The sequence below is a fragment of the Venustampulla echinocandica genome (assembly GCF_003357145.1).
Source record: "Venustampulla echinocandica strain BP 5553 chromosome Unknown scaffold_2, whole genome shotgun sequence".
Lineage (NCBI taxonomy): Eukaryota > Fungi > Ascomycota > Leotiomycetes > Helotiales > Pleuroascaceae > Venustampulla > Venustampulla echinocandica.
In genome coordinates, this window is record NW_022474207.1 from 2,053,765 (window position 1) to 2,077,778 (window position 24,014).

At 49.9% G+C, this 24,014-nt stretch overlaps 5 protein-coding genes across 5 annotated transcripts; all 5 read right to left on the reverse strand.

Annotated features, from left to right (window-relative positions):
• Positions 1–3,538: 3,538 nt before the first annotated feature.
• BP5553_05037 (uncharacterized protein) lies at positions 3,539–6,427 on the reverse strand (the record flags this gene model as incomplete). Its single annotated transcript, XM_032013660.1, has 4 exons — positions 3,539–4,822; positions 4,873–5,081; positions 5,132–6,164; positions 6,305–6,427. The coding sequence occupies 4 exons, from the start codon at positions 6,425–6,427 to the stop codon at positions 3,539–3,541; spliced, it is 2,649 nt and encodes an 882-aa protein (XP_031870260.1).
• A 2,124-nt stretch (positions 6,428–8,551) lies between these two features.
• Positions 8,552–10,741, reverse strand: BP5553_05038 (Uncharacterized protein; the record flags this gene model as incomplete). The annotated part of the gene is made up of 2 exons (XM_032013661.1): positions 8,552–10,025; positions 10,080–10,741. The coding sequence occupies 2 exons, from the start codon at positions 10,739–10,741 to the stop codon at positions 8,552–8,554; spliced, it is 2,136 nt and encodes a 711-aa protein (XP_031870261.1).
• Positions 10,742–12,233: 1,492 nt separating this feature from the next.
• Positions 12,234–17,145, reverse strand: BP5553_05039 (uncharacterized protein; the record flags this gene model as incomplete). Its single annotated transcript, XM_032013662.1, has 9 exons — positions 12,234–12,555; positions 12,604–13,928; positions 13,984–14,015; positions 14,089–14,330; positions 14,629–15,005; positions 15,962–16,362; positions 16,450–16,909; positions 16,972–17,017; positions 17,081–17,145. The coding sequence occupies 9 exons, from the start codon at positions 17,143–17,145 to the stop codon at positions 12,234–12,236; spliced, it is 3,270 nt and encodes a 1,089-aa protein (XP_031870262.1).
• Positions 17,146–19,758: 2,613 nt separating this feature from the next.
• Positions 19,759–20,007, reverse strand: BP5553_05040 (Uncharacterized protein; the record flags this gene model as incomplete). Its single annotated transcript, XM_032013663.1, has 1 exon — positions 19,759–20,007. The coding sequence occupies one exon, from the start codon at positions 20,005–20,007 to the stop codon at positions 19,759–19,761; it is 249 nt and encodes an 82-aa protein (XP_031870263.1).
• Positions 20,008–21,099: 1,092 nt separating this feature from the next.
• BP5553_05041 (uncharacterized protein) lies at positions 21,100–21,537 on the reverse strand (the record flags this gene model as incomplete). Its single annotated transcript, XM_032013664.1, has 1 exon — positions 21,100–21,537. One exon carries the CDS (start codon positions 21,535–21,537, stop codon positions 21,100–21,102), a length of 438 nt encoding a protein of 145 aa, XP_031870264.1.
• Positions 21,538–24,014: the final 2,477 nt, after the last annotated feature.

Genomic DNA, 24,014 nt, shown 5'->3' on the forward strand with positions numbered 1-24,014 from the left:
ATTGTTTTCTACTTTATTTCATCAGCACAGAGCTACCACAAGTTTTCAGTCCCCAGAAGAAGCACAGCGGTAAAATCTCCACAGGCGCGAGCACCACTTCTCACAAGTTGATCCATCTGCGCCTGCTTCATTCCTTTCTCTGCCTTGTGCCTCCGGCGTGAACTTCCCTGAAGTATCTAAGGAAGGTTTGTCCATTCTCTCCGCCTTTCGGAAACATATACTGACTGTGATTTCAACCATATATTTAGTTACAACCGCGCATTACTCGACACAGCGATTAGCCAATACCATGTTTGAGTAATTATTAGATTTCTGATACCTTTCTCCATCTATATTTACAGCCATCTAATGACTTCCCCTGGCCACAGTTAAGTTTGTAGGTGCTCAAGAACTAGAACAGAGAGCTCCCAGCTAAATGAGAAACCACTGGTAAGAACAATACAATCTCTACATTCGCGCCATTAACTTTTGTGCATCCGCCAACACCCTCTCTGTATCCGCCATTAATTCTATGTATGCGCCAATGTCCATTTTATGTGCACCATTGCCCTTGCTGAATGCGCCATATACTATAGTGCTGATAAAGTCCGTTTGTTTACAGCCTACTATTCTGCCACCATATCCTTGTTCCGAACCCCTTTATGAATACATTAAGCGAGGTTAGTACTTCGCCATGAAATGAGGTATGGATATCAATTACCATCCGCGGATCAATCACGAGCCATATAGCATTTGTCTCTGGGTTTTAAGTTCATATCCAAGGTTGTAAGTAGCTGAAGTTCCTCTCTGGGGTTTACTCGCTGATAACATACCAATCCCGCCAGATACGGACGCCAGCTAAGACATTCACTTAGCAGAGCTACCTCCAAGCAGTAGAGGTTCTTCAACAACTAATAATTGGCACATGGGGAGGGCAGATGCTGTGTCTGTTCTTCACGTCGTTCTTCTACGCGCCTTGCTCATTTCTTGTATCAGTCACGACTTCCACAGTATTCCTAAAACATTACAGCATGTTTCTTCTTACGACCTACAGTTTCCACCTTTGTGGCAATCCGCGGATGAGAAATACAATCACCCAGCAAAAGTTTAAGCTAACAAGCAAGTCAGAAGGCTTATCGGACGGAACCAAGCCAGTAACCAAACTGCAGAAAACTTCTCTAAGGTAGCTATAGATGGGTGCGCTCAGCGACTTTTTGCAGTATACTTGAAGAGAGAATTAATAAACCCTTCTACTCTAAACAGTGAGGCCTGCCATACAACATTGTTGGAGTTTAATATAGCAAGGACGTGTGTCTCACCCAACACAATCTACATTTAAATCAATAGGTCATACAACACCGCCTAGACAAGAAACTGCCGGTTATTTGCCTCGAAAGGGGACTGCCTTTGCGAATTCGATTCTGCCGGAGTTAACGTATCTCGCGATATGTAACTATTTTTAACCATGGTAGTTATCACCAGCCAGGGACTCTCCCTGAGCACCTGCTCGCCATCACCCTTCACAAGCTAGCTTCTTGTACTATTCCCATAAGCTGAGGAAATAGCTGTCGGAGTGCCTTGGGCACTCTATGCCATAAATAGGTGCCAAATCCATGCCCACTTTTATTCACTCGATGATCAGGATAATCAATGGCAATTCTTACGTACATGGCGCGGGTATCAAAGACCCAAGCGTTCGAGTCAACCCTTACTCTCCATAATAAGCCGTACTATACGGTATGCTGAACTGGGAAATCCGGCATCCCAAGCGCGTCAGGGCCACCGAGGCCACATTTCCCTCTATATACCAAGCGTCCATCCGATAGTATAGAATCAATAAATCACCCTTTTCATCCTGTCTGAAGCCCTCCAAATATATTGACCATATCCTCATTAAATTTGAGCATGATATTTCGTCACCTAGCTATGCCAAACCCCCGAACTGATCCTAATATCCAGCTGCTATCCATCACTTCCTATTACAAATTGAATGCCTGGTAGCTACTCAAAGGAGAATCAATGTATATTCTATCGAGAAGGAAACATCCTCCTCAACTCACCTTCTACCTGTATCCCAGATCCAGCTACCCACCCCCTTGGCAGCATATGTAAACCCTTCGACCAAAAGAACTAAAATACAGCAAAACAGCCGACCTTAAGTGAAATTCCTACGAATTTATAAACGCAAAGCCTCAAGTATGCCCCATTCCATGTAATCCTTCAAATGAAAATATAGGAAAGAGATAGGGGCACGGCGAACCCCCGCTTGTAAGTAGAGTCCTCGAAAGTGACCTGGCCGTTGATTGTCCACAATCATAGCACCCATCGTCTATACGCGTAGTCAGGATTCCTCCTTGGGCATAGAGATCGATACGTATATTTTGGCAATTCGTCACATCAAGCTATCACCTTCCACCTTCCAGGCGGTAACCAGCAATCTGCCCGTCCCCATCCATCCTCGCCTACTCAAAGCCCCTTCCCCCACCAAAAAAAAAAGAAGTCATCCCCAAATAAATCCCCCATTCCCTATTTCCCCTTTCTTTTTCAAAAAAATTAGTCAACCCTCAAAACAGCAAAAAAAGAGTTCAGCCCGGTGTCGAAATGCCTACATCTCTTGCCGAATTTTGTTGTCGCTTTTTTGTTGTCGTTGTTATTTGTTTTCCCCAATTGTTAACCCTGTCGTCCCTGGCGATAACGAAAAGCACAATTTGACCAGAACACACTTGACCAAGTGCCACGCCCTTGTACTTCGTTAGGAGATATTTTGCTTATTTGGTATTATATACCTTAGGGAGGGGTTTGGGTCGCAAAATAATTTGTTTGACGTAACGTGACATGACGTGACGTGATATGATATGATGACACGATGATGATATACTGCGAGTACCTAGGGGGGTAGGTAAGGTAAGGTAAGGTAGGTAGGTACGTAATGCTAGCTAGGGATGTATGATTTTGGAGATGGTTTGATAGAGGGTAAGGCCCATTCCTGTCTGTCTCCCATTCGCAGAGGAGCTTTTCAGAAGTAAACTAGATCTTTATAAGGCTTATATTTTGAAGTTCTACAGCTTCAGAGCATTGATTTAGTAACGAAGCAACGCATACTAAATAAAACAACATCCCCCAGGAACAAATGGCTGCCCATACAACAAGGCCTTTCATTATCTTCACTTTACTACTGGACTCGACAGTTTCGAGCCATCGGCAACTACTGGAGTAAGCATTTACTTTTACCAAAGAGCAGCGAGCACATGGCGAGAGGTAAGGTAAGTAATAAGTAGAGTTTTGTCATAAAAATAGCAAAGCGAATAGACATAAGCTGGCGAATTACGCACAAACATTCCTTTCCGTATTCCTGATTCACAGACAAAATAACACATAAGCCAAATCGCAAAAGCCCAACGAAGAAAAGCCACCGTAAAACCCCTAGGCACCACCCATATTCCGGTTTCGTATCCCCGCTATCCAGAATTTGTGTTGTCAATCTTACGCCTTGCCTTATCCCTCCCTTCCTTTGCTCGCAAGTTCGTATGCGATAGTATATGTTTTTGCAGTGCTATATCTATTTCTTGACGGCCTTTCCCTGCTCAGCGAGGTATTCCTCGTCGCTGGCATCGAGGATATCGTATTCCTCATCGGTCAAGAAACCATCGTCTGTCTCATCTGAGAGCGACTCTTCGACGAAATCCTCAAACTCATCAATGACTTCTCGGGCAGCTGAAGCAGCAGCCGGGGCCTCTTGGTGGATGCTGGTGGCTGGAGACTCCTTCTCAAGCTTTGGGAATATCATTTGGCTGCCCTCAGGTTTCTCAACTTCAGGCTCAATGACGTCTTCCTTCTTGAGATCCTCCTTCTTGATGACTGGCACCTTCACGTTGACATCACACCACAATCTGTGACCGAATTTATAACCATCCGGGCCGGTGAGGCGCCAGTAGGAGATGAAGTTACCATCACGATCTGGGGTTCTCATCAAGACGGTGAAGCTAACCTCCTGTCCAGGAGCAACTTCAGTGTAGCACGTAGTACTCTCAGCAGCGGAAACAAGCTCATGGACACTCGCTGGATGTTCAGGATCAACTGCACACATATTGTCTCCGCCAACAAACTTCACGCAGCACCCAGCTGGCCAAGAAGTGGTGCCACCATTGCGGAGATACCAAGTTTGCTCGAAGACACAGTTGGGTGGGAGGATGGTGCCATCAGCAATCACATCACGGACAAAGTAAGCAACCAAGTCTTCATCGCCACGCTTTGTAGGCAGCTCCTTGACCTTCTCAGTCTGGGGTTCTGCCTCAACCTCATGAGCTTCCTCAGCCTTGACTGGCTCAACTGGCTTGAGATCAGCAACAGTCTGGACTTGAGTCGCAGCATTAGTTGATGTGGTTGGTGTAGTCTCGGTAGCCTTGGATGTCGTGCGGAGGCGACGATCTCCCATAACCGGCAGTGGCTTGCCATCCTCATGATCTCCCATAGTAGTGACGCTCACATTGCGAACAGGAGTCTTGAATTTGATGAGAGGATGAGTCTTATTGTGAGGGTTGGATGGGTTGGCCTCGCAGTTAGCACAGAAGTCGGTGTCATGGCAGACAGCGCACTTGTAGCGGTCACCCCGAATGTAAGAATGAACGCCATTGCCGGAATTGCAAAGAGGCCCATCGCAATAAATGCCGTGATGGCGGGCCTTGTAGCCATAAATTCGTGACGTGGTATTGTGGTCACTGAGGGGCTCATAGATGGGCACAAATCTGTGACTGGGATGGATGAAGGTGGCATTTGGCAAGCAGGTGGAGCAGAAGTCCCAGTCAGGGCAGTCGAGGCACTTGTGGCGAACACCGTAGATGTACTATTGATAATTAGATAAGGAGCAGCAGAAAGTGTAGAGCATCGGCATACCTTGTCACACCCATCACAAACTGCATTGTGGCCGACGTTGCGACCTGGAGCAAGCAGTGTCTGGCACATCAGGCCGAGCTGAGCTTCCTCAACTGCGGGGGTGAATGCGTGCTTCGGGTGATGGCCATGATCCAGCTTGACATGGCAGGAGAGGCAGAGATCAAAATCATCGCAGGTAGTGCAAGTAACGAAGTTCTCCTCGGAGAGTTCTACATTGAATTAGCAGGATGCTCAGCCCACCAATCTCTCGCTAGCTTACCTTCGATACATGAGTTACAGGTGCGAGTAGCTGTAACGATCTTAGCCTCTTCCGGAGCCACGAGGGTAGTGGCCTTGGAGTCGGAGAAGAGAGCCTTTGGCTTTGGTGCAATGGTTTGGGTCGTGCTGTTAATGACCTTTCCATTCTTCACGAAACGCTTAATCATCCAGTGCTCCTCGCCGCCACATAACACACCATTATCAACACAGCCCTGACACAGGTCAAAGTCGCCGTCATCGCAGGTGCTGCAGTGATAGTGCTCATCTGGAATGGCACCACCGCAGTGATTGCAATACACCGAGAAGACGCTGACAGTGGGGGACGGCGCATTGATATAGCCGTTGGAATAGCTGCGGAGAGCATTCTGACGCTCCTGTGATACACTAGCTAGCTCCGCAAACCACTTATCGCGAGCAGCGGTTCCTCGGGTCACGGGGATCTCATGGTTTGGAGTCGGAGCCTTCGGTGAGACGTCTCCGTGGCGTTGGATGTAAGGACAGGCCGCCTTCGATGAGGCTGAGGCTGAGCTAGCAGCACACTTGGTGCTGAAATTAGATTGCTTTCCAAGCAACTCGTCCAGATCTCTCTGGAAACATTCAGTGATAGACTGAGCTTGGTCGGCGCTGACACTGGGCTTGTTGATGAGGAGTTCCTCCAAACCACGTTGGATATCGGCGACAGATCCAGCCTGCTGGGAGTAGTTCACAGCAGATGTTGCTGGTTGCTGTGGAGCGGGTTCGGGCGTGGGCTCGACGGCGTCTTGGAAGGATGCCAGAACATCGACAGGGCTGACGGGGCTGACTGGGATGGGCTCCTCGTCCTCGACAGTAGCTGGCTTGGGGACGACATGCTCATGCTCCTTATCCTTAACGGTCACTCTGATGCGGAGCTTCAGCTTCGCCTTCGCAGCACGATAGAGTTGCTTATAGACGGAAGCATTGTTTGGGTCGAGGACGACGAAGGATGCAGCACTATCGGAATACCGCTCGAAGACGACTTCGGAGGTAGCTGGGATGGAGAGGAGGAACCGAAGCTACACATAACAGAAACCGATTAACTCTGGATGTCCATCCAAGTAGATGATGATAGGAATGGGTCGGTGGTGTCATGATGTCAGGCTGGGAGCCTCGGCGACCACAGCCAAGCTAGGACAGAAGGGAGATCAGAGCATACCTTGTCGGGGAGGGAGAAGGCCCCAAGATCACGAAGAGGGAGCTTGAATCGACGGTTGGCGCCGTCAAGATTGACCTTCAAAGTCACCAGAGTGTCCGGACTGGGTGCGGTAGCTGATGCCATGGCTGTTGGACCACGGGCTATGAGGGTGGCAGTCAGCTCACGACGCTCAGGAGGGTGACGTTGTCGTAGTACAAGCTGGCGAGCGGCTAGCGGTGGGTGATCTGCTCAGCAGGTCGAAGTGGTCGAGCGAGGGAACCGGAGCGGTTCCTGGGACTGGTCAAGACGGTGCCCAGAGCCTGGACGGAGACGGTGGATGATGTTTGATGTTTGAAGGAGGAGGATGAGGAGGAGTAGGAGTTGGAGTTGGAGTTGGAGTTGGAGGTGGAGGTGTAGAAGAGGGGAGAGGTAGAGGGCGAGAGAGGTCGGAGATGCCTGGAGCTCAGGCGATAAGCGACCAACAGGACGGTCGATAGGCTGCGGAGGGCTACGCAACGCAACGCAACGCAAGACAAGAACGCCTAGAGGGAGAACAAGACACAGACACCGACGCAACTCTCGACGGCTAATAATCCCCCGTTTGCATACGTCGAGTCCTGTATGCGAAGTGGCGGGTTCTAGGTAGGGGATCTATTGTGCTGTCTGTACGTAGGCATGCGTACCTATGCTTACCTACCTACCCACCTACGTACCGGTACTCGTATTGTATTATTGTCTGGTGCTGCAGGTTCCCAGTCAGTCGGTGAGAGGCGAGAGGCGAGAGGCGCGGCAAATGATCGGTGAAGGTGAAGGTGAAGCGGAAGCCTCGATGCAAGCGGATCATCCGGGGGTCACGAGGCGGATCAGAAATAAATAATAAATAAGACGATGCTCTGAGCGGATAGCATAGGAGGAAGAGAGAGTGGATTATATATATATATATTTGCAGGCTCATTTCTGCTTCTTATACTTACTGTACAGCTTCGACGTGTTAATGCCCCCTATCTCTTGTGTGTGTCTCCATTGTTGACTGAACACCAACATTGCAGTCAAACAAGGGAATCATACTACCAACACTTAAACTTCGCATTTATAAGCACACCTTATAGTGGCAACATCCCTATACACCCGAACTCATGCACTTGACCTTCTTATATCATATAAGCACTCTCCTTGGAGTCCATTCACTCATCGCTACCTAATTAGGCATATGAAACACGACTGGTGTCTTCCGCGATGCAATGTATCCAGTGTTTCGTACACATCGTATAATATAATAGATGCCTTGGAACCACAACCACTCAATCGCACGACTTTCTAACTGCTGCGCGCAATAATAAAGGGAAGAGGGCTGCCTACAACCAGACAACGACTGGGGTATTAGAGTCTCACCTAATGACGACACATCTCACAAATATATAGGTACCTAACAAGCATGGCACGATAACATACTGTACCCGCAATCTAATCATAGACACATTCACATTCACACTCACAATTAATTCACCCAGCAATTCCAGTCCATATTTTCTTCATATTTAACCACTCACTAATACTACCTACTAATCTACCACCACCTATGCTGAATCAATCCACACATTCCCTCCCCACTCTCCCCCCTCTCCATGCCAGCTCAACCGACTGACCGGCTGCACATGCATCCCTCATCTCTTGCGCTTTCTTTAAACAAAAAAAAAACACAACAAAAGAATTTCGCACAGAACACAACATAGCATTCGCACAGCACAAACTGGCCCTCAAAAAAGAAAGGCGAGATCATGATGCAATCACCCACAATTGCTATGGAACTACTGGTAGTACTAATAATAAAGTAAACATATGATGCAATAACCCTCTCTCCAGGTTGCAGCAGAAAATCGGCCGTACCCTAAACAACAAACAACGAGGAGATGCAGATAGGAGAGAGCAGAAGGCTTTATTTTTTAGGAAAAACCCAGATATCCCACATCTTTATTATAAATCGACAAAAAACATATATGCATCTTTTTCGGGCAGGGGACAGAAGAATGGTGTGTCTGTCTGTGCAACAGCAGATGAAAAAGAAGAGCAAGGAATTTTGTAACAGCAACAAAAACGCTCAACACACAAAGATTGAAAAGAAAATCCCAATCCAAACCAATCCGAAATTGCCCAAGCCCAGACAAGAGGTGGGGACCGATCGCTGAAAACACGGACTGCCATTAAAAACTAAAATATAACAATATTCCTCTTCCCCGCCAGACAATCCCCTAGGCGCGCTGATACTATTCATTGCTGATAGTAAACAACGCCCTGCGGGGGAGCGTGGGGGTAATAGAACCCATCCGGACTCGGCGTCATCATTCCACCCATACCAACGACTCCACCAACTTGCTGCATCGGGTACGACGGAGGTTGTTGGTACGACGGGAACGTTGTGACGGCTGGGGCCTGCGCCGCGTCGTAATAATAGACCATGCCGTTGACCTCTTGTGCCACTAGATTTTGAGATGCTGCCGCGTCGCCTTGTTGAGAAGGTTGGGAGAATGATGCTTCTTGCGGGGGCTGCTGCTGGAGCTGTGGCTGCTGTGACGGGATGAAGGGGGCTGCACCTGCGGCAGGAGCCATGGCGGGGTTAAAGGGTTGAGGGTAATAATACCCCTGTTGTGGTGCCATTGTTTGGTATGGTTGAGGATAGAAGTTCTGTGATTGCCGCTGATAAGGGTTTGGTTGGAATGGCTGCGCATGGATAGCTCGTTCTGGGATCTGCGACAATGGTGTGCCGGTCGAAGCTTGACTAGGGTATGAAGGGTTTCGAGAATGTAGTGAGGCATCTTGAGGGTAGCCGTTGCCATTGACTTGCATAGGGACTTGATGGTGGAACGGCTGCTGATGTTGTTGTGGAGGGTTGAATGATAATCTCGCAGGTGACTCGATATCAGCAACTGATACAGTCTTCTGGGGCCGAGGCTGATGCATAGGAATCGGATTAGGACGGTTTTCGCGGAACGTAGGCTTTTGAGGGAGCGGATAGGTTTGCGGTCGAGGTAAGTCGTCAATGGTCGCAGGCGGTTGAGCAGAACCTTGGGGTTCACTTTCAGCAGATGGAAGGGGCGGTTGCACTGGTTGACTGGAGGGTGGTAACTTGACAATCGGCCTCGACCCATTCGGAGATATAATGCTGTCTCTGTTGACCTCCCGAGCAAGTGATGACCGACGGCTCATAGCAACACTAGGGCTATAAGCACTACCATATGCGCTACCGCCAAACACGCTCGTGCGTCTCGAGTACCCGCCAATCGAACCAAATGCGGACCTTGGACCTCTACCCCGTCCGCCAAAACCTTGTTGGTTAGGCCGCATAGCTCGCGGTATGAAGATAAAAGATCTGTCGATGGCAGGAAATATATATCGTGGCGGGTGGTCAGGAATCGATATGCGGACTGGCTTGTCTCGACGCATAGGAGGTCGGTGATCTGGAAGGCGAGTGTATTGCTTGACTGGCACTCCAGGGAACACAATCGGCTTTTCCATCGTTGACAACAACACCCTAATTTGCACATTGCCAATATGTTTCGTTGTCGACAATGCTCTATTAGGGGGTGTGGATGCTGAAGCGCCTACAGGTACTCGTGAGGGTAAATTGTAAGAGCCATTCGGTTGGTTTGGTGCAGGAAGACGTCGATTATCCGGCTCACTTATTACTTGGTGCATGTCGTGAGCCCAAGGAGCATCGGTCGGTTCAAAAGGCTGGGACATATAGCTGAGGCCGCATTAGTATATAAATGTTACAATAGGATAGCAGGCCAGTAAATACCTTGCATGTGGATACGGCCCAACACCAGGCCGCCCTCGCCCTCGACCTCTCCCAAACGGCCGGAATCCGTTTGCCGCAGGCCCAGAATGTCGGTGGTCATGCATGAAGAACGCTCCCCGGTTCGGGACGAATGCTGGGTCGGCATCCCGTTTCTTCTTGTACTCCTCATGTTCCCTTCGCCGGCGCTCGTATGGCTGCTCCGGTGCCTGGTCCATCTGAGCCGTGGAGTTCACCACAGCTGGTGATGGCACCTCGTCTCGGATGTCCGTATCCACAGTAAGATCCTCATATTCAACTTCCGTTGCAACACCGGCGGAATCTGAGATCCTCAGCCCGTTCAACATCATGTCCATATCGCTAGTGCCATTCGTATGAGGGTTCTTGGAACATGTTGAGATACCATTGGTTGACGTTGCCAGCTCAGCATTTGTGTTTCTCGTCCTACTCCCATTAGGCCTTTCGACCTCTAGAGGCCCAGTAGAGGGCATATTGATATTGACGACCTCGTCGCCCTCTGGCAGCTCGCCCCCTTCACTGATTATGGATCCCTCGCTCAACGAATCGTCATTATCCGAACCAACATCCAAAACACCCTCCTCATCCCCCTCATCCTCAACCCGCCTTCGACTCGCAGCCAAGTCCTTCCTGTGGCGGTGTCCCATGTTGAGGAAGTGTGCGTGCAGTCGTTCTCGATGCGACGGGTTGACGGATGGGCGTTGGGGAGATCGAAGGACTCGTTCTGAGATGGATCATGCAGGAGTGGCGTTCTAAACGGGGATATTGTACCGCCCGCGGCAAACGAATGTTATAGGGGTGGGAGACTCGATTATCGGGGGGCGATGAACAGTCTGAATGGTGTGATGGCCTGCACACCGATGAAGCTGGGTCGAGAAGCAGAATGCGTGGAGGTGGTGGGTTTTGGTTTGGAGGCTGAAATGTGAAAGTGAAAGCCTTGGGAGTCGCGTTGTCGGGATCCTTGCGGTTTCTCACCAGCCAGGTTAGCGTGCCTAGGCGAATCTGGGACCGGGGTTGAGTTGGCGTTGGGCAAGGAAGTGGAAGTGGAAGGGGAAGCAGTATTATTAGTAATATCTCCTTATTAGTAACTACTCCGCAACGGTTGCTTTCCGTGACGTTGTGAACCTTTTGTGGACCTCTTCATTACCCTCAACGTATTATCCCTTAACCAACCACGATCTCCTTCACTGCTCGTTGGTGTTTGTTGAACAAGACTAGAAGCCGGATGTTATTTATTTTAAAGGCTTTTTTATTACTTTTTGTTCTTGTGAAGCAAAGCGTGACGTCTTGCTTCACAGTTATAGACATCTATCTATAGGCTCTCGCAACACTAACATCATCTCTCACCATCATCTCAACCCCTAAATGCCTCATCGATATTTTAAATCTTTTATTTATTCCACTGTTAATTGTAATCTTAACCACTGTTGCCTGGTTTGTATAATATTCCATCTTACACACGCCTGTCCATCAACCAGCAGTTCATCCCCATATTCATCAAAAGCTAAAAAAAAATTCATTCATCCAGATATTAACCACAACGCCTTTCATTAACCACCGGTTGCCAATGCGCCAGGGTTAACGTCCACAAGTGTATGTGCGCGCGAGCTTACGCTGCGCCTTCACCTCCCCGAAGCTTTTATATACAGAATCCTAGACGTAGCCCACCCATTCATAATTGGTAACGATGCTAAGAGTAGCAAGCAAACACTGTGAAGGGTGCAAAGGGAATGAATGGGGAGAGGGCGGGTAGAGCGTAGTGATAGGTTGCGCCGTAATACTGAGCCAACCGCCCTTACTAAAACGCCGTAGCCAGTATGCCAGATGATCATGCTCATGCTCATAACGCTAGCCCAGCAGCTAAAGTGAAAATCGACCCGATATCGTAGCAATTTCCACGCTCAAACCATTCGAGAGATGCAAAGTACTTTAGATGCCACCATTTCCTTGGTCCATAATGGGATGCCGATGCCGTTAGAACGCGGCAAAGCGTAGATGGCGGTTCGATGTAGCAGTAATGTAGCCCATCGATAACTCCTCAATATATCCTCCTAGAACCTTCATTTCCTTGTACTCCGATAAACGCTTTTGAGGCCCGGCCTAGTTTCAGAACCCATATGGTACAAGAATAATAAGATGTTATGGAAACCGTCTGTCTTGTAGGCCTTGGCCAGCGGCCATGACCTGTTGACCTCCCATAGCCGCAGCCATGCCGTACGGGTTGATCTGGCCGCCATATCCATCGATGAACTGTTGCATGCCCATGCCTCCGAGGCCTTGTTGCTGAGACACGGGGCAGTCCTTGTGGGCAATGAGAATGGTCTTCAGGTTGACGATCTCTTCCCGTAGCTGGGAGATTTGTTGGCTGAGCTGGTCGTTCTCAGTACTAAAGAGCTCAACCTTCTGTTGTAGATTTGCAAGCCACTGTTTCTTGCGCTGTCTACACTTTAATGCGGCAACCCTGATTCGAGGTTAGTTTATGTAACGATAAAAGGGATATGAAACTTACCTATTCCTTTCTAGAAAGTTCTTCCGTTTCTCCTCATCAGTCATCTTCTTGCCGTTGGCATTATATTCGTCTTTGCTCATATCCGGTTCCTCTTCAGAATGAGGCTCTGACTCCATAGCATTTCCATTATTACCTTTCGCCTTCTTATTTGCTGGAGCTTTTGATGGAGCTTCATCGGCCTTCCGCCGACCGTTTGTTTGTGATTGAGTCGCGGCCCTCTTTCCCCGTCCCCGGGTCTTGGGTTTATTCTGTTGCTCATTATCATCAGAGAAACCGGCGCTGATCTCGCTTACACCTCGACCAGAAGTAGTACTTATGGAACCGTTATGCCGGTTTGCCATATGTGGCGACGCGTTGGGGGGTTGACTTGGAGCCGCCGGCATGGCTGGAGCAGGATGAGCATGTACAGGCATCTGAGGTGCTCTAGCGTAATGATTTGTTGGTTGAGGGCCGTTGCGGGCTTGAGCGAGTAGGAAGAGTCCATTGGCTGCGTCATTGGCATCGTGTTGATCAAACTGGCCCGTTACCGGAGGCTTAACGTCGAGGCCATTAGTCGTAATATCTTGCGGTTGAGATGTGACGCTCTGTTGAGCTTGGCCGGTGTCTCTCTTCTGAGAAGCCGCGGCCGCCATGGCAGTTCGGTGGAAGTCTAGTGTGGTAGGAGTAGCGCCTCCACTTGCGAGTTGACTGAACAGTGCTTGTGAATTGGGACTTGGCTCAGGGAACATAGATCCACTGCCACCTGGAGTGAGGCCAGATCGGAGGCCCGATTCATTTGGCGTGGGGAATCCGCCTCGAAGGTGATGCCCGTCACTAAAGTAGTCGTCCCCTTTCTGAGGACCTGATAGCATCGCGGGACTTAGGGGGCCTGAACGGAGGCCACCCCAAAAGTTCGGCGTCGCCCCGGTGCCCAGTATACCCGCCGGTGAAGTCAGCGAAGCGACAGATGGAAGTGTCGTGCCGCCAGGTGTTTGCGCACCTCCACCATTCGAACCGCTACCAAAGGCAAAGGAGGCTTCGAAGGGATTTGTTTCGTTTTGGATGAGGCTGTGGTTGACGGAGAAGTAGTCGGGGGTGTTTGGGACTGGTTGCGCCACGGCAGGTTTAGGAGGAGGCCCGAGGGGGTCCGCATTGGATGTTTCCTGCTTGGGTGCCTCTCCCTGCTTCGGGTCGGGAGCTGGACGTTTAAAACAGACGTTAGCATTGTATGTCTTGAGCATGACGGGATAGAAGAGATAAGAGACACGGAGCGAACGGTAAGTCTTGACGACCGTCATTGACTTGCGATCGTAGTGGACATTGGCTGTCGCATCGGACTCGGCGCCCTTACGCGAGACATAGCATCAAGTGATAGGTAAGACACGACGATGCGACAGTGACAGTAACAATGACGATGGGCGGCGACGATGTAACTGCAAGGGAGTACTGCCATCTAACGAAGTGGCAACGCATAACAATATGATGATAAAAGGGCGGCTCCCTTACCTGTACTTGATGGCGGCGGAGGGTCTGGTGTGGACTGTACGGGAGACTTAGTATCACCCTTCTTCGCAGCTTCCGGCGATGAAGTGGCCATGATGGGGAACGGGATTCGGGGGGTGGAGGGATATGTTTGAGGGCGGTGGTGGTGTCTGCGGACACGATAACGATGACGTTGGTCGTTAGAGACGAGGGCAGCGGGGTGCCAGCCAGTGCCAGTGCCAGTGACAGCGACAGTGCCTGGGAGCCTGGGACCGGGGGGTGCGTGTTATGGGGGTGATGCCGGTTCGTGCTGAGTTACTGACACAGCTATGGTAGTTCGCGGTACAATTGTACAAGTGTGGTTGAAGGAGAAAACAAGACGTCAGACTTCGAGGGCGGTTATGAGGTCACAGCACAGTACGGGGGCGTCTTCTAGGAAACTCGTTAATTCGATTTCTTGGAAGGGCAGCACCCCAACCACTTTTTTTCTTCTTGCACCACCACATACATACCTGCGTTCCAAGACCGTCTGAGACGACCGATCGCTCTTTTCACACCTCCAACCCGCCGGGAGACTCGAGCGAGTGTGTCCCTTCTTCGCCTTCACCCGGAGGGATTGTCGAGGATCGCGCTTGTTCTTCGAGGGTCGATGATTTATGTGGAGCGCGAGGACTGCCGTCGAGAATGGGGATGGGGTGAGATGAGGTGAGGGTGGCGGAAGAAAGAAACTGCTGCAGAGAGGTGGCAACGCTCATCCACCCCTTGACGGCGAGAGATGCAAAGTCGCAAAGGAGATCAATGCCTTCAGCGCGGTGAGTACTGGCGCACTTGCGAGTCACTGGCAGCGAGCGAGCGTCGATCGTCGCAGCAACGAGGGAGAGTTGTGGGAGATATGACGGGATGCGGTATTGGGGATGGCCGAGTCCAGCTATGCTATCGCTCTTTGATAGTTAATAGCGTACAGTACCGCGGACTTTGAGGGGTGGGCGCGCTGGGAGGAATTGATGGTGACGTCGTGTGGTGTGCGAGTGGCCTTTCCGAGACAGCGACAGCGACAGCGATGGGGTTGACGAGAAAAGCTCCTAGGTTCTTCTGCACGCCAATCCACAACACTCGGCGTCGCAATTGGGCTGGGTACTTTCAATCAAGCACAGGACGAGAGAGAGATGGACGAGAGGCAGCCCAGGATGAGGCTCTGCGGTTGTGTCTAGCAGCGCTGGAACAGAACTCTTTTTGGGGGTGCCCAGTGTTGAGTGTCTGCGTGTTGTGTGAGGATGAAGGGAGAGAGAATGACGCAGCCAGATGACGACACGGGACTGGCGACGTCTTATTAATACGAAAGAGCAGAAAGAATAAACTCCGTACGTGGAGCCCCCAACCCACTCCGGATCCATCACCCAGCCAATGGCCGCGCGCGCATCACGCGATTTGCAAGCATTGGGTGGCGCCAGACTCGAAAGAGCCGGTGCTCGCTGGCTGCCCCTTCCTGTTCGGGTTCCCCTCTTTGCCTCTACAGAGTAAACAGTTGATTACAGAGCATTCTTTCTCTTCTCGTGACTGGCAATTACCATCACCATACGAAGTACTGTTATAATAATATACAAGTGCTAATAAAGATCGTACCAAGTACAGTGAACACCTAAGGTATACATGTGCATGCGCCAGGTCCTAGGCTGGAACTTGGGACGAACTTGGGACGAGCTCCTATTAAGTACGGGTAGTACTTCATATGACGTGGCTTAGCAAGAACTGGAAGTACACCTCGAATTCCTACAAAGGCTCAATATGCACAATAAAATCGAAGGCTAATTTTAATCCTCAACACAACACCCCATTGCAAACTTTAAAACTCTAAAACTCTAAATCAAAGTTTAGAGTCCGCCCCAGCACCAGCCACCCTAAATCCGTGTCTAGGCGCATGAACCCTCACCGTCTTCCCGCTCTTATTCTTCTTCTCAATCACAATCTCCTTACCATCAAGTCCGACCAACTTCCCACTATCCTTATGCGAGAAGCCCGAGTCAGTTGGCCAGACCCGAATCTCCTGGCCCTTCTTCAGCCCCGTAGGGTCACTGCTATCAACCAGCGCTTCTGCCTCCGCAAACTCCGACCTGGAGACAATATCCAAGGCCTCAGGACCTTTGATAGTTTTTGGCTTCCCCTCTTTTTTAGCTGCGGCTTTGACGGCGGCGTCGAAACGTTTGATCCACGCGAATGTCTTGGGGAATTGTTGCGCAGAGATGAGGTTTGCTGGCAGAGCTCCTGGGAGGTCGACGAGCCAGTAGAATACCCAGACCGCTATACATCCGTTCATCAGCGAATGAAACCAAAATCTTCGTGAATCTTCCTAGACATCAACTCTGTATTGTGCTGGGTTAGACGCACCTTCGATATCAGCCAAACCCGGCCCCTTCCCACTCCCCAATACCCAATCCCGCCCATCGGCCAGAATCTGCTCCTCAACAAACTTAAATTGCTCCCGCATATAAACCAGCGATTCCGGCCGAGCTCGCTCTAAATCTTCCTGGTTCCAGCTGCGTCCTGACATCTGTTCTCTGTCCTTCTTGAACTTCTCATCCTTCAACAGCGGCAAGTCCGTCGGTAGCAATTGGCTGCCTCGGGCGAATAGTCCGCCGTCGATCACCCATCCTTCGAGGAGCTTTTCTTGAGCAGGGTTGCTAGAAAGGGGTGGGTGAGTGGGCGACGCCGGGTAGAAGGTCTCGAGCTTTTGGATTATGAGCCGGGTGTCGTTGTAGATGTCTCGCCCGATGGACATGATAGGGATCCGGCGGTAATTGGTGCCGATCGCTGATACGTCCGGACGTGGCATTACGGGCGGTTGGGCCTATATATAACAGGTAAGTCTTGGGGAGTAAATGGGTGTTAAACAAGTATTTAGGTACTGACGCATTGTGTGTATGGAATTGCTCGAAGATTCAAATACCATACTACCCTATCATTGCACTCATCAGCAACTTTCTTATCATAATATCAAAACATATAGCTGGGACCTTACCTCTTGGCAAAAGGCGAGTAGCTATAATGATAGAGAATGACTTCCTGCTGCTTGTTTGGCGCCATGGTGAAGGTGTCCTTTTCTAGACAACGAAATGTAAAAATTAGGTCGAGAAGCAAGTAATCGGTAGGTTCGGACGTAGCGATGAGGACGATTTTGTACTTTGTTGATAGCTTGTATGTGGAAATAGGGAACTCATCGACGTACATTTACCCCGGATTCTCATTGCCGAGACAAAATGGGACCTCGGCTCGGGTCAAGCTCCTGAAAGTGAGTGGGGCAAGTGACACAGTGACATAATCGAGAGACGATCACCACACTCCCTAGCACATGGGATAAAACATTCAATCTTTACAAGAAGAGTTCGGGCTACCTTAAAGTTTCTCAACAAGGCCCCTATAAAATTTTAGAGATCCCTCCTTATCGCCCTGGATTATTGATTCCTTGGTTAGTAGAGTTCTCTGGACATATGAGCTTCCTTTTTCACACTTAGTTGAGTTCGATAGACACATTGAACTGTATTGATTTAGCTAGCTTCTTAGTGGCACAGAGGACTAGTCACTGCATTTCTCAACACCTTGGTCCCATATTTACAGTTAGTTTAATCTACGTTTTAATTCCATCCCAAGGACAAGAAAGCGCGAGAGAGGAAATCTAGAGAAATGGGAGGGCCATGGCATCGTAGGTCATAGTAACAATGGCTTACCACCACTTAATTAAATTAAACTCCAGGATTGAGAAACTCTGTAGAGAGAACTCTTGAAAAGTAGTTAACATGGAAGAAGGTTGGGCTTTCTTAATATGTGGCAGTCCAAGCAGGAAACTTACTGCCACATCTAATTCGATTCTAATTCATTCTTTGTTGAAGTAGATAGATTTCTAATCAATCTCCCAATCTCATATTCCATGCATACTTAAAATCAAATATCAAGACCGATATCCCGAGTCAACCCTTCGATTTAATCCTGAAATAAGCGTCTATGTACTTCGTACTAAGTATGGGTTTTCAACACTTCACCTCATCGAGGAAAATATTATTCATGTATAAAGCACCTTCTCTCCTTTTCATGCACCATCCCCCACATCCCTCCGCCGTCCCAGATGGGGGTATTCAGGATCCTCAGAATAGGAGGCATGATCGGAAAACGGTGTACTCGATTTTACTTCCTCGTCCCCGCTATCTTCCTCGCTTTTCGGTCCTATCGCCTTCTACATGGTAGCAGAGTTAAGCTTACAGGGGTGAAGTATAATTGTAAGTTATTCCCCTGTATCATTACTACTTCATTATACACTTTTGCACTAGGTATCCGAAACCAGGAGTCCTCCGAATTGTATATTTACATTGAGATGGCAGAAGATATAAGAGATGCTCACCTTTAGACCGAGGCTTAAGCTTATCCGCATTGCCATTTAGGGATTTTGGACTTCCGAAAACTATTGCCACTTCACCTCGCAGCCTTTTCAGTAGCTTAGCAGAAGGCGGTCGAGCACGGCTGAAGAGATACAAAAGTCGGCTTTGCAAGAAATATTTTTTGCATTTAACAGAAATCAAAGCACCACTCTTCTCAGAAAATGTAGTTATTCTGGATTTGTGACAAAGGTTGGGCTGGCTGGGCTTTCGGTCTGCTAGTTGATGCAAACCCGATAACCAACCTTCCAACCCTTTAATAATCCCTTCCTTGCTTGATCCTCGTCATCCGTTTCGCCCAAACCCCTATAATTTCCCCTACTCAACGCTTGGTGGGCATAATGTTTCTATTCTCCATAGAAAATATAAATTGCCATCTGGTCTTCTATGAGCTTGGGTTTGAAAGCAACAAAGAGCGGATCTTACCTGACTTCGGTGTGGCTATTTCCAACCCCACAGCGGTAATAGGAGAGTAGTCAGCAGGTTTGTGGTGGAAGATGGCGGACTGTCGTCACCTTTAGGCTCAAAAGGACAAAGGGAAAACGTCTAGAGGGAAGAAAGGCGAGTTGTGGGATCTGAATATAACTTGACTAGAGATGGCAATGTGTGAAGGGTTGAGGTATTGAACAAGGGAAGAGTAGACGAAGGGCATAGAGCGAGGTATAGCACAACATCACTAACACGAGAGGGAACTTGTAGAGAGGTATCAACTGATAACAAGCATATTTAATAGCAGAGTCAGCAATAAGAGCGCTCCCAGCTCGGGCGCCTATGCACCCGAGGAGTAATAAAGATACAAAGTCCCTCTATCCCAACCCATTCGGAACGCCTTTAGCCCAGCCAGCCAAATCAACAAACACAAAAGAGATTATCCCTCTTCGTGTCTATGGAGGGTAGTGAAAGTCAAAGAAACACACAGGCTTTTCATTTTAAACTCCATATCCCATGTTGTAATGCGCGTGAGCGACCAGACCTTCCGTGTATGCTCCAGCTTTGATGCCATGTCGGTGGTCCGACTACCTGTCGAGTAAAGCAACAACCAGTGAGGCCATCCCTCACCCGACCCATAGAGCTATGCAGAAAAAGAAAAGCCGCTCAGGATGCCGCTCTTCGTGTAGAGAGAATACCTGCCGTCCGGAATGCTCGATGGTACTGTCCAGCCATCACGTGCCAAACTCCCTTTCTAACCCAGTCCTGATAATGCTCTGCTTGCTAATACATGTAGAATTTCGCCACCCAAAAAAATCACTCGCACTTCTCGCCAATATATTTATCTCCGGCCCGAGCAGGCGGTGTTCCAGCTCTCGGCTGGGAAGTTGACTGGGCTTGGTGGTGGAGGAGCTGGAGGGCTGTAGTCGTTCTCGTCCATACGGTTGATGAAAGTATATGGTGACTTGGCTTTCGAGTTCAGGTTGATGGAGAGGGATAGGCTGATATCCTGGCCGAATGTAGGGTTGGTGAGGATAGGAGAGCGGCGGCGTGGGATGGGGGCGATGGGAGTTTTTGCTTGGGAAGGCATGATGAATTATAGTTTGTGAGAAGAGCGAGGGGTCGTTTTCTCTGGTGATGAGAATGCAGATTTGATGTTATATCTGGGAAGACTGGTCGACGGCGGGCTTGGGGATGCTGGACTGTAGGGAGTTAGCACAATGCAATGATATATAACCTCGCTGATCATTCGTGGGAGTCTTGGAGTACTCCGTATGGAGGCAAGGAACAGGGAGTGTTACTAACCTGGCCTGCAAGGTGGAGATGCTTGTAATTTGGAGAGTGATGGGTTGATTCAGAAGAGGATGTGTGGAAGTTGAGCGGTGAGGAGACTGATATACTTTCGTGGCGGCGACGGGTTGGACAAGCAAAGAAGTTGCGTTGGTCGATCAGGTTGTTCTTTCTTTCTTTCTCTCTTTCTGTTTGACTGCAAGGATAATTTATTATGTGTACGAGTAAAAGTCGGCGGAGATTGGTAAGACACGTAGGATAAGGAATGAGAGCTGGCAGAGCAAAAGCAGAAAGGGGCCGGCCAGATATGGGGGTGGCCATGAATTTATCTCCCTCCTCGGGACCTCTCACTCTCAGCGCAGGGCTCACGATCCCGGCCCACCACGAGCGCCAGCAACCAGACGCTCATCCCTCGGACCGCGAAACGCATGGCAAGACATGGGGAGATGGGACAGCGGCATGGGGGAGAAAAGCCGGGGAGGCAGGGTACGTGTACTGTACTGTACCATGGGTACATACAGATTACAGATTACATATTACTGAGTCCGGAGCAGGGCAACGGGATGCAGTCTGGCAAAGACAAAAACGGCCAGGCAAGCCACGACCAAGAATGGACCAGAAGAGCCTTGGAAATCGATCCTGCCCGCATAATCGCACATTTCTCATCTTCATTCTCATCCTCTCCCCACACATTTACATTCCCATTCCCAGTTTCCAACATCCCTTACCCGTTCCTGGACATGTCTTACCAATTTAACTTGCCCAGTTGGACTGCCCGTCTGGAGTTATTGGAGTATCACTGTTCAGCTCCGGCCGCTTGCGCGGTTTCCGCTCCGCCGCTGGACCAAAGAGCCAGATGCAAAGCCTGCAATGTGGGACGTGTCGGTGTTGCTCAGGGCGACGAATCTTGAGTCTGGGTCTCAGTCTCGGTCTGAGCCTGAGCTCGAGCTTGAACCCGAGTCTGAGTCTTGCCTGAGCGCCAGGAGGAGCCCTGGGTCGCCTCGCATGGGGTGCTGGAAAATAGAAGCCATGGAACAGATCCACTTGTTCGACAGTCCGGGAGACAGACGTGGTCCTCCGCAGCCTCTCGTAGGGTATCCGAGCAGCCCCCTATCATAACAGTCTCGGGATGGGCTTTGGCTCGCTGGGGTACCTTCACATATGGGGGTGGGATGCGCGGAAGTCCTGGAGCGTTGGCTGGGATGCAGCGCCAACACCCGCCCTCCTGCTGGCCTTGTTGCTGTTGGACTGGTGAGTAGGGGTTCCGGCTCTGGGATCCGCCTCCCTGGGTTGGTTGCCCTCCAATCTGCCACATCACATCATTTTTCATTATTGCTCATCGCCGTCCTCCGACTTGCCAGACGAAGAAGAAAAGCAGGAAAGCAACCACTGCCAAATCCGGCTTCTAGTCGGAGAGCTGCGTCGGGTTGAGCGGTGAGAGAGTGCCAACCCGTTAGGCAGGAGGAGGGCTTAGCTATTCCGTTGGGTTTGATTGAACGCTTTCCTCCTGCACGATACGGAGCATCCTCCGTCCCGACTATGAAGTATATCACAAAAGAGGGCTTAGCCGGCTCTTGCTTTCGGCATTAAGGAGCCTGAAAAAGGAAGTGTCTACGAAGTACGACCGGAATGATATTATTTGAGGATCTTGCCATCTTGGACTACGGGCCAGCTAACCTCGAATTAGCATTCGATCCTTGGGACGATGAAGGGCAGGCCGTCGGCATGACAGGGGCGCTTCCGGGAAGGCTTCCAGATTCCTTGGCCGTCGACTGTGCGATTCCACCGTGGGGGGATTCCGGGGAATGTGTGCGAGCTGCTGAGGCTTACGCCGAGTGGGGTGCTATGGGTTGCAACCAGGAGGACAGCGTGGCGGCCAGGGACTTCCGGACAGAGGAATCGAGGATGGTCAGATATCAGCTGTCTCGGGGAGATACTTGGACCCGATCCTCAGTACATTTTTAATCGCCCAACAAGAATTCAGAGTGGACACACACTCCCTCTTCCGGCCATCGAGAGGCCGTTTGTCTCTCGAATCTCATCGGAATCCGGGTTGTCTTTGCTGCCTGGTGCGCAAACGGCCTGTCAAATAGGAGAGCCTTCCCTCGGCATCCCCATATCTCTATAACCATGGTTTTCCTCTTAAGGTATCAACAGCGTACGTAGTTCCGCCTCTCAACGTGGAGGGCCTCGGGCCCTGACAACCTCGGTCTGAGATGTTTCGTTTGCAACATGACAGCGTCTCATCCTCACATCACAGCACATCAGAACTGGAACGGGCCTTCCCTTCCGCGCTTCCGACCCGAGATGAGATTACGAGCGAGCCAGCGCAAACTCAGTGTGATTGTACGTACGAGGCACGGGAGTGATCGATGCCCAGTCATTGGTATAAAGGGGCGGTTATTAATGCTTCTAGTCTGCTATGAAAGGCCTATTAATGAAAGCAAGTGCGAGGCGAGGTCGCCAAATGCCAAAACCATACTTCACACCAAGTATGGTACTGTGCCATTGCGCAACAACCACATAGCATAAAAGGCATATGGAGCACAGGACGGTGCCGGGAAGGGAACGAAATTACCTATTATCCATGATCTATTATCTATTATCTATTATCCATTACCGGAGGATGCCTGATGATGGCGCCTGTGATCAAACGCGTCGCCGACCCAGTGTAGCACAGAATCAGGCACTGGCGGTTGCAGATGGAAATGTGACGGATAAGGAGGCCATTCTGCTCCCCGTCTCCAGCCTCCTATCGCATTCTTCCTCCTCCCCTTTCCCCGACGGCTCTCAGCCAACTCACCCATTCCCCCAAGGCAAAATTCAAACGGTCTCCGCCCAAGCATTCGGATGGCTAGATTTGTCACATTTGCAATTTCTGATAAAGTGAGAAAAACTAGGTTTGCACCTTTATTTTAACGGATCTGCAGGCCTCGCATATAACCGTCGGTACCCCAGATTTTCCAGATATTTTTAACCCCACAGAGGGAGACTCGGGACGACGCCGTGGAGGTGGCTTGGCCTAAAACTGCCGTCCAAGTCTGGTCTTGTGTGCGCTGTCCGGGAAGTTTCCGATGGGCTGTTTTAGTGACAGCGTTGAAACTTCAGCTTCCACGCTCGTGTGGGAGCAGCCTGGTATCGAACCCGAGTGCGGTAAAAATGCAACAGCTAGTTTAACTCATCAAACGTCGGAGCGCTATTCTTGCGCCTTCAGCTCCTAGGTTTTCTTTCCGCATCTGTTTTCGAGGTGACGGACCCCAGCTGAAGCTTGGCCACTTCGTGATATGCAGCTTCACGGCGATAATAATGCTCTATCAACAAGCAGCACATCGCAAAGTACCTGCCTCCTGCTTTATCACGTCAGTCAGCTCAACTATTACATGCGGCGCTATCTTTCGCCGCAATCTATCTTGAGCCCCCAACCCTCACAACCATTACGACGACCACCTTCCACAAGAAGGCAAGCAAGGTAAATCCCACGCTTCCCCCACGCCCCCAAGTCAGCGATCTGTTGTATCAGTATCGCGGTCTTGGAACTTGCCATGAAGCAGAGTAACTTTCTCTAGAAGTGGGTTGAAGTGGGATGGTTTTTCTTTTCGTAGAGCACGTTCACTTACCTCCCTGGTATTGTCTCGCATTTACAGAATTCCCCGATATCTCATGCTCCAATCCTCGCTCAGCTAAGATCCACAGGGCAATACTATCCCATCGTATCCCACCATCCCATCCCGATCCTACTCATGCTCAGCATCCTCGTTTCAAAAATGCCGCGTATCTGTACATGTTGTACACCCCACCACCTCCCAC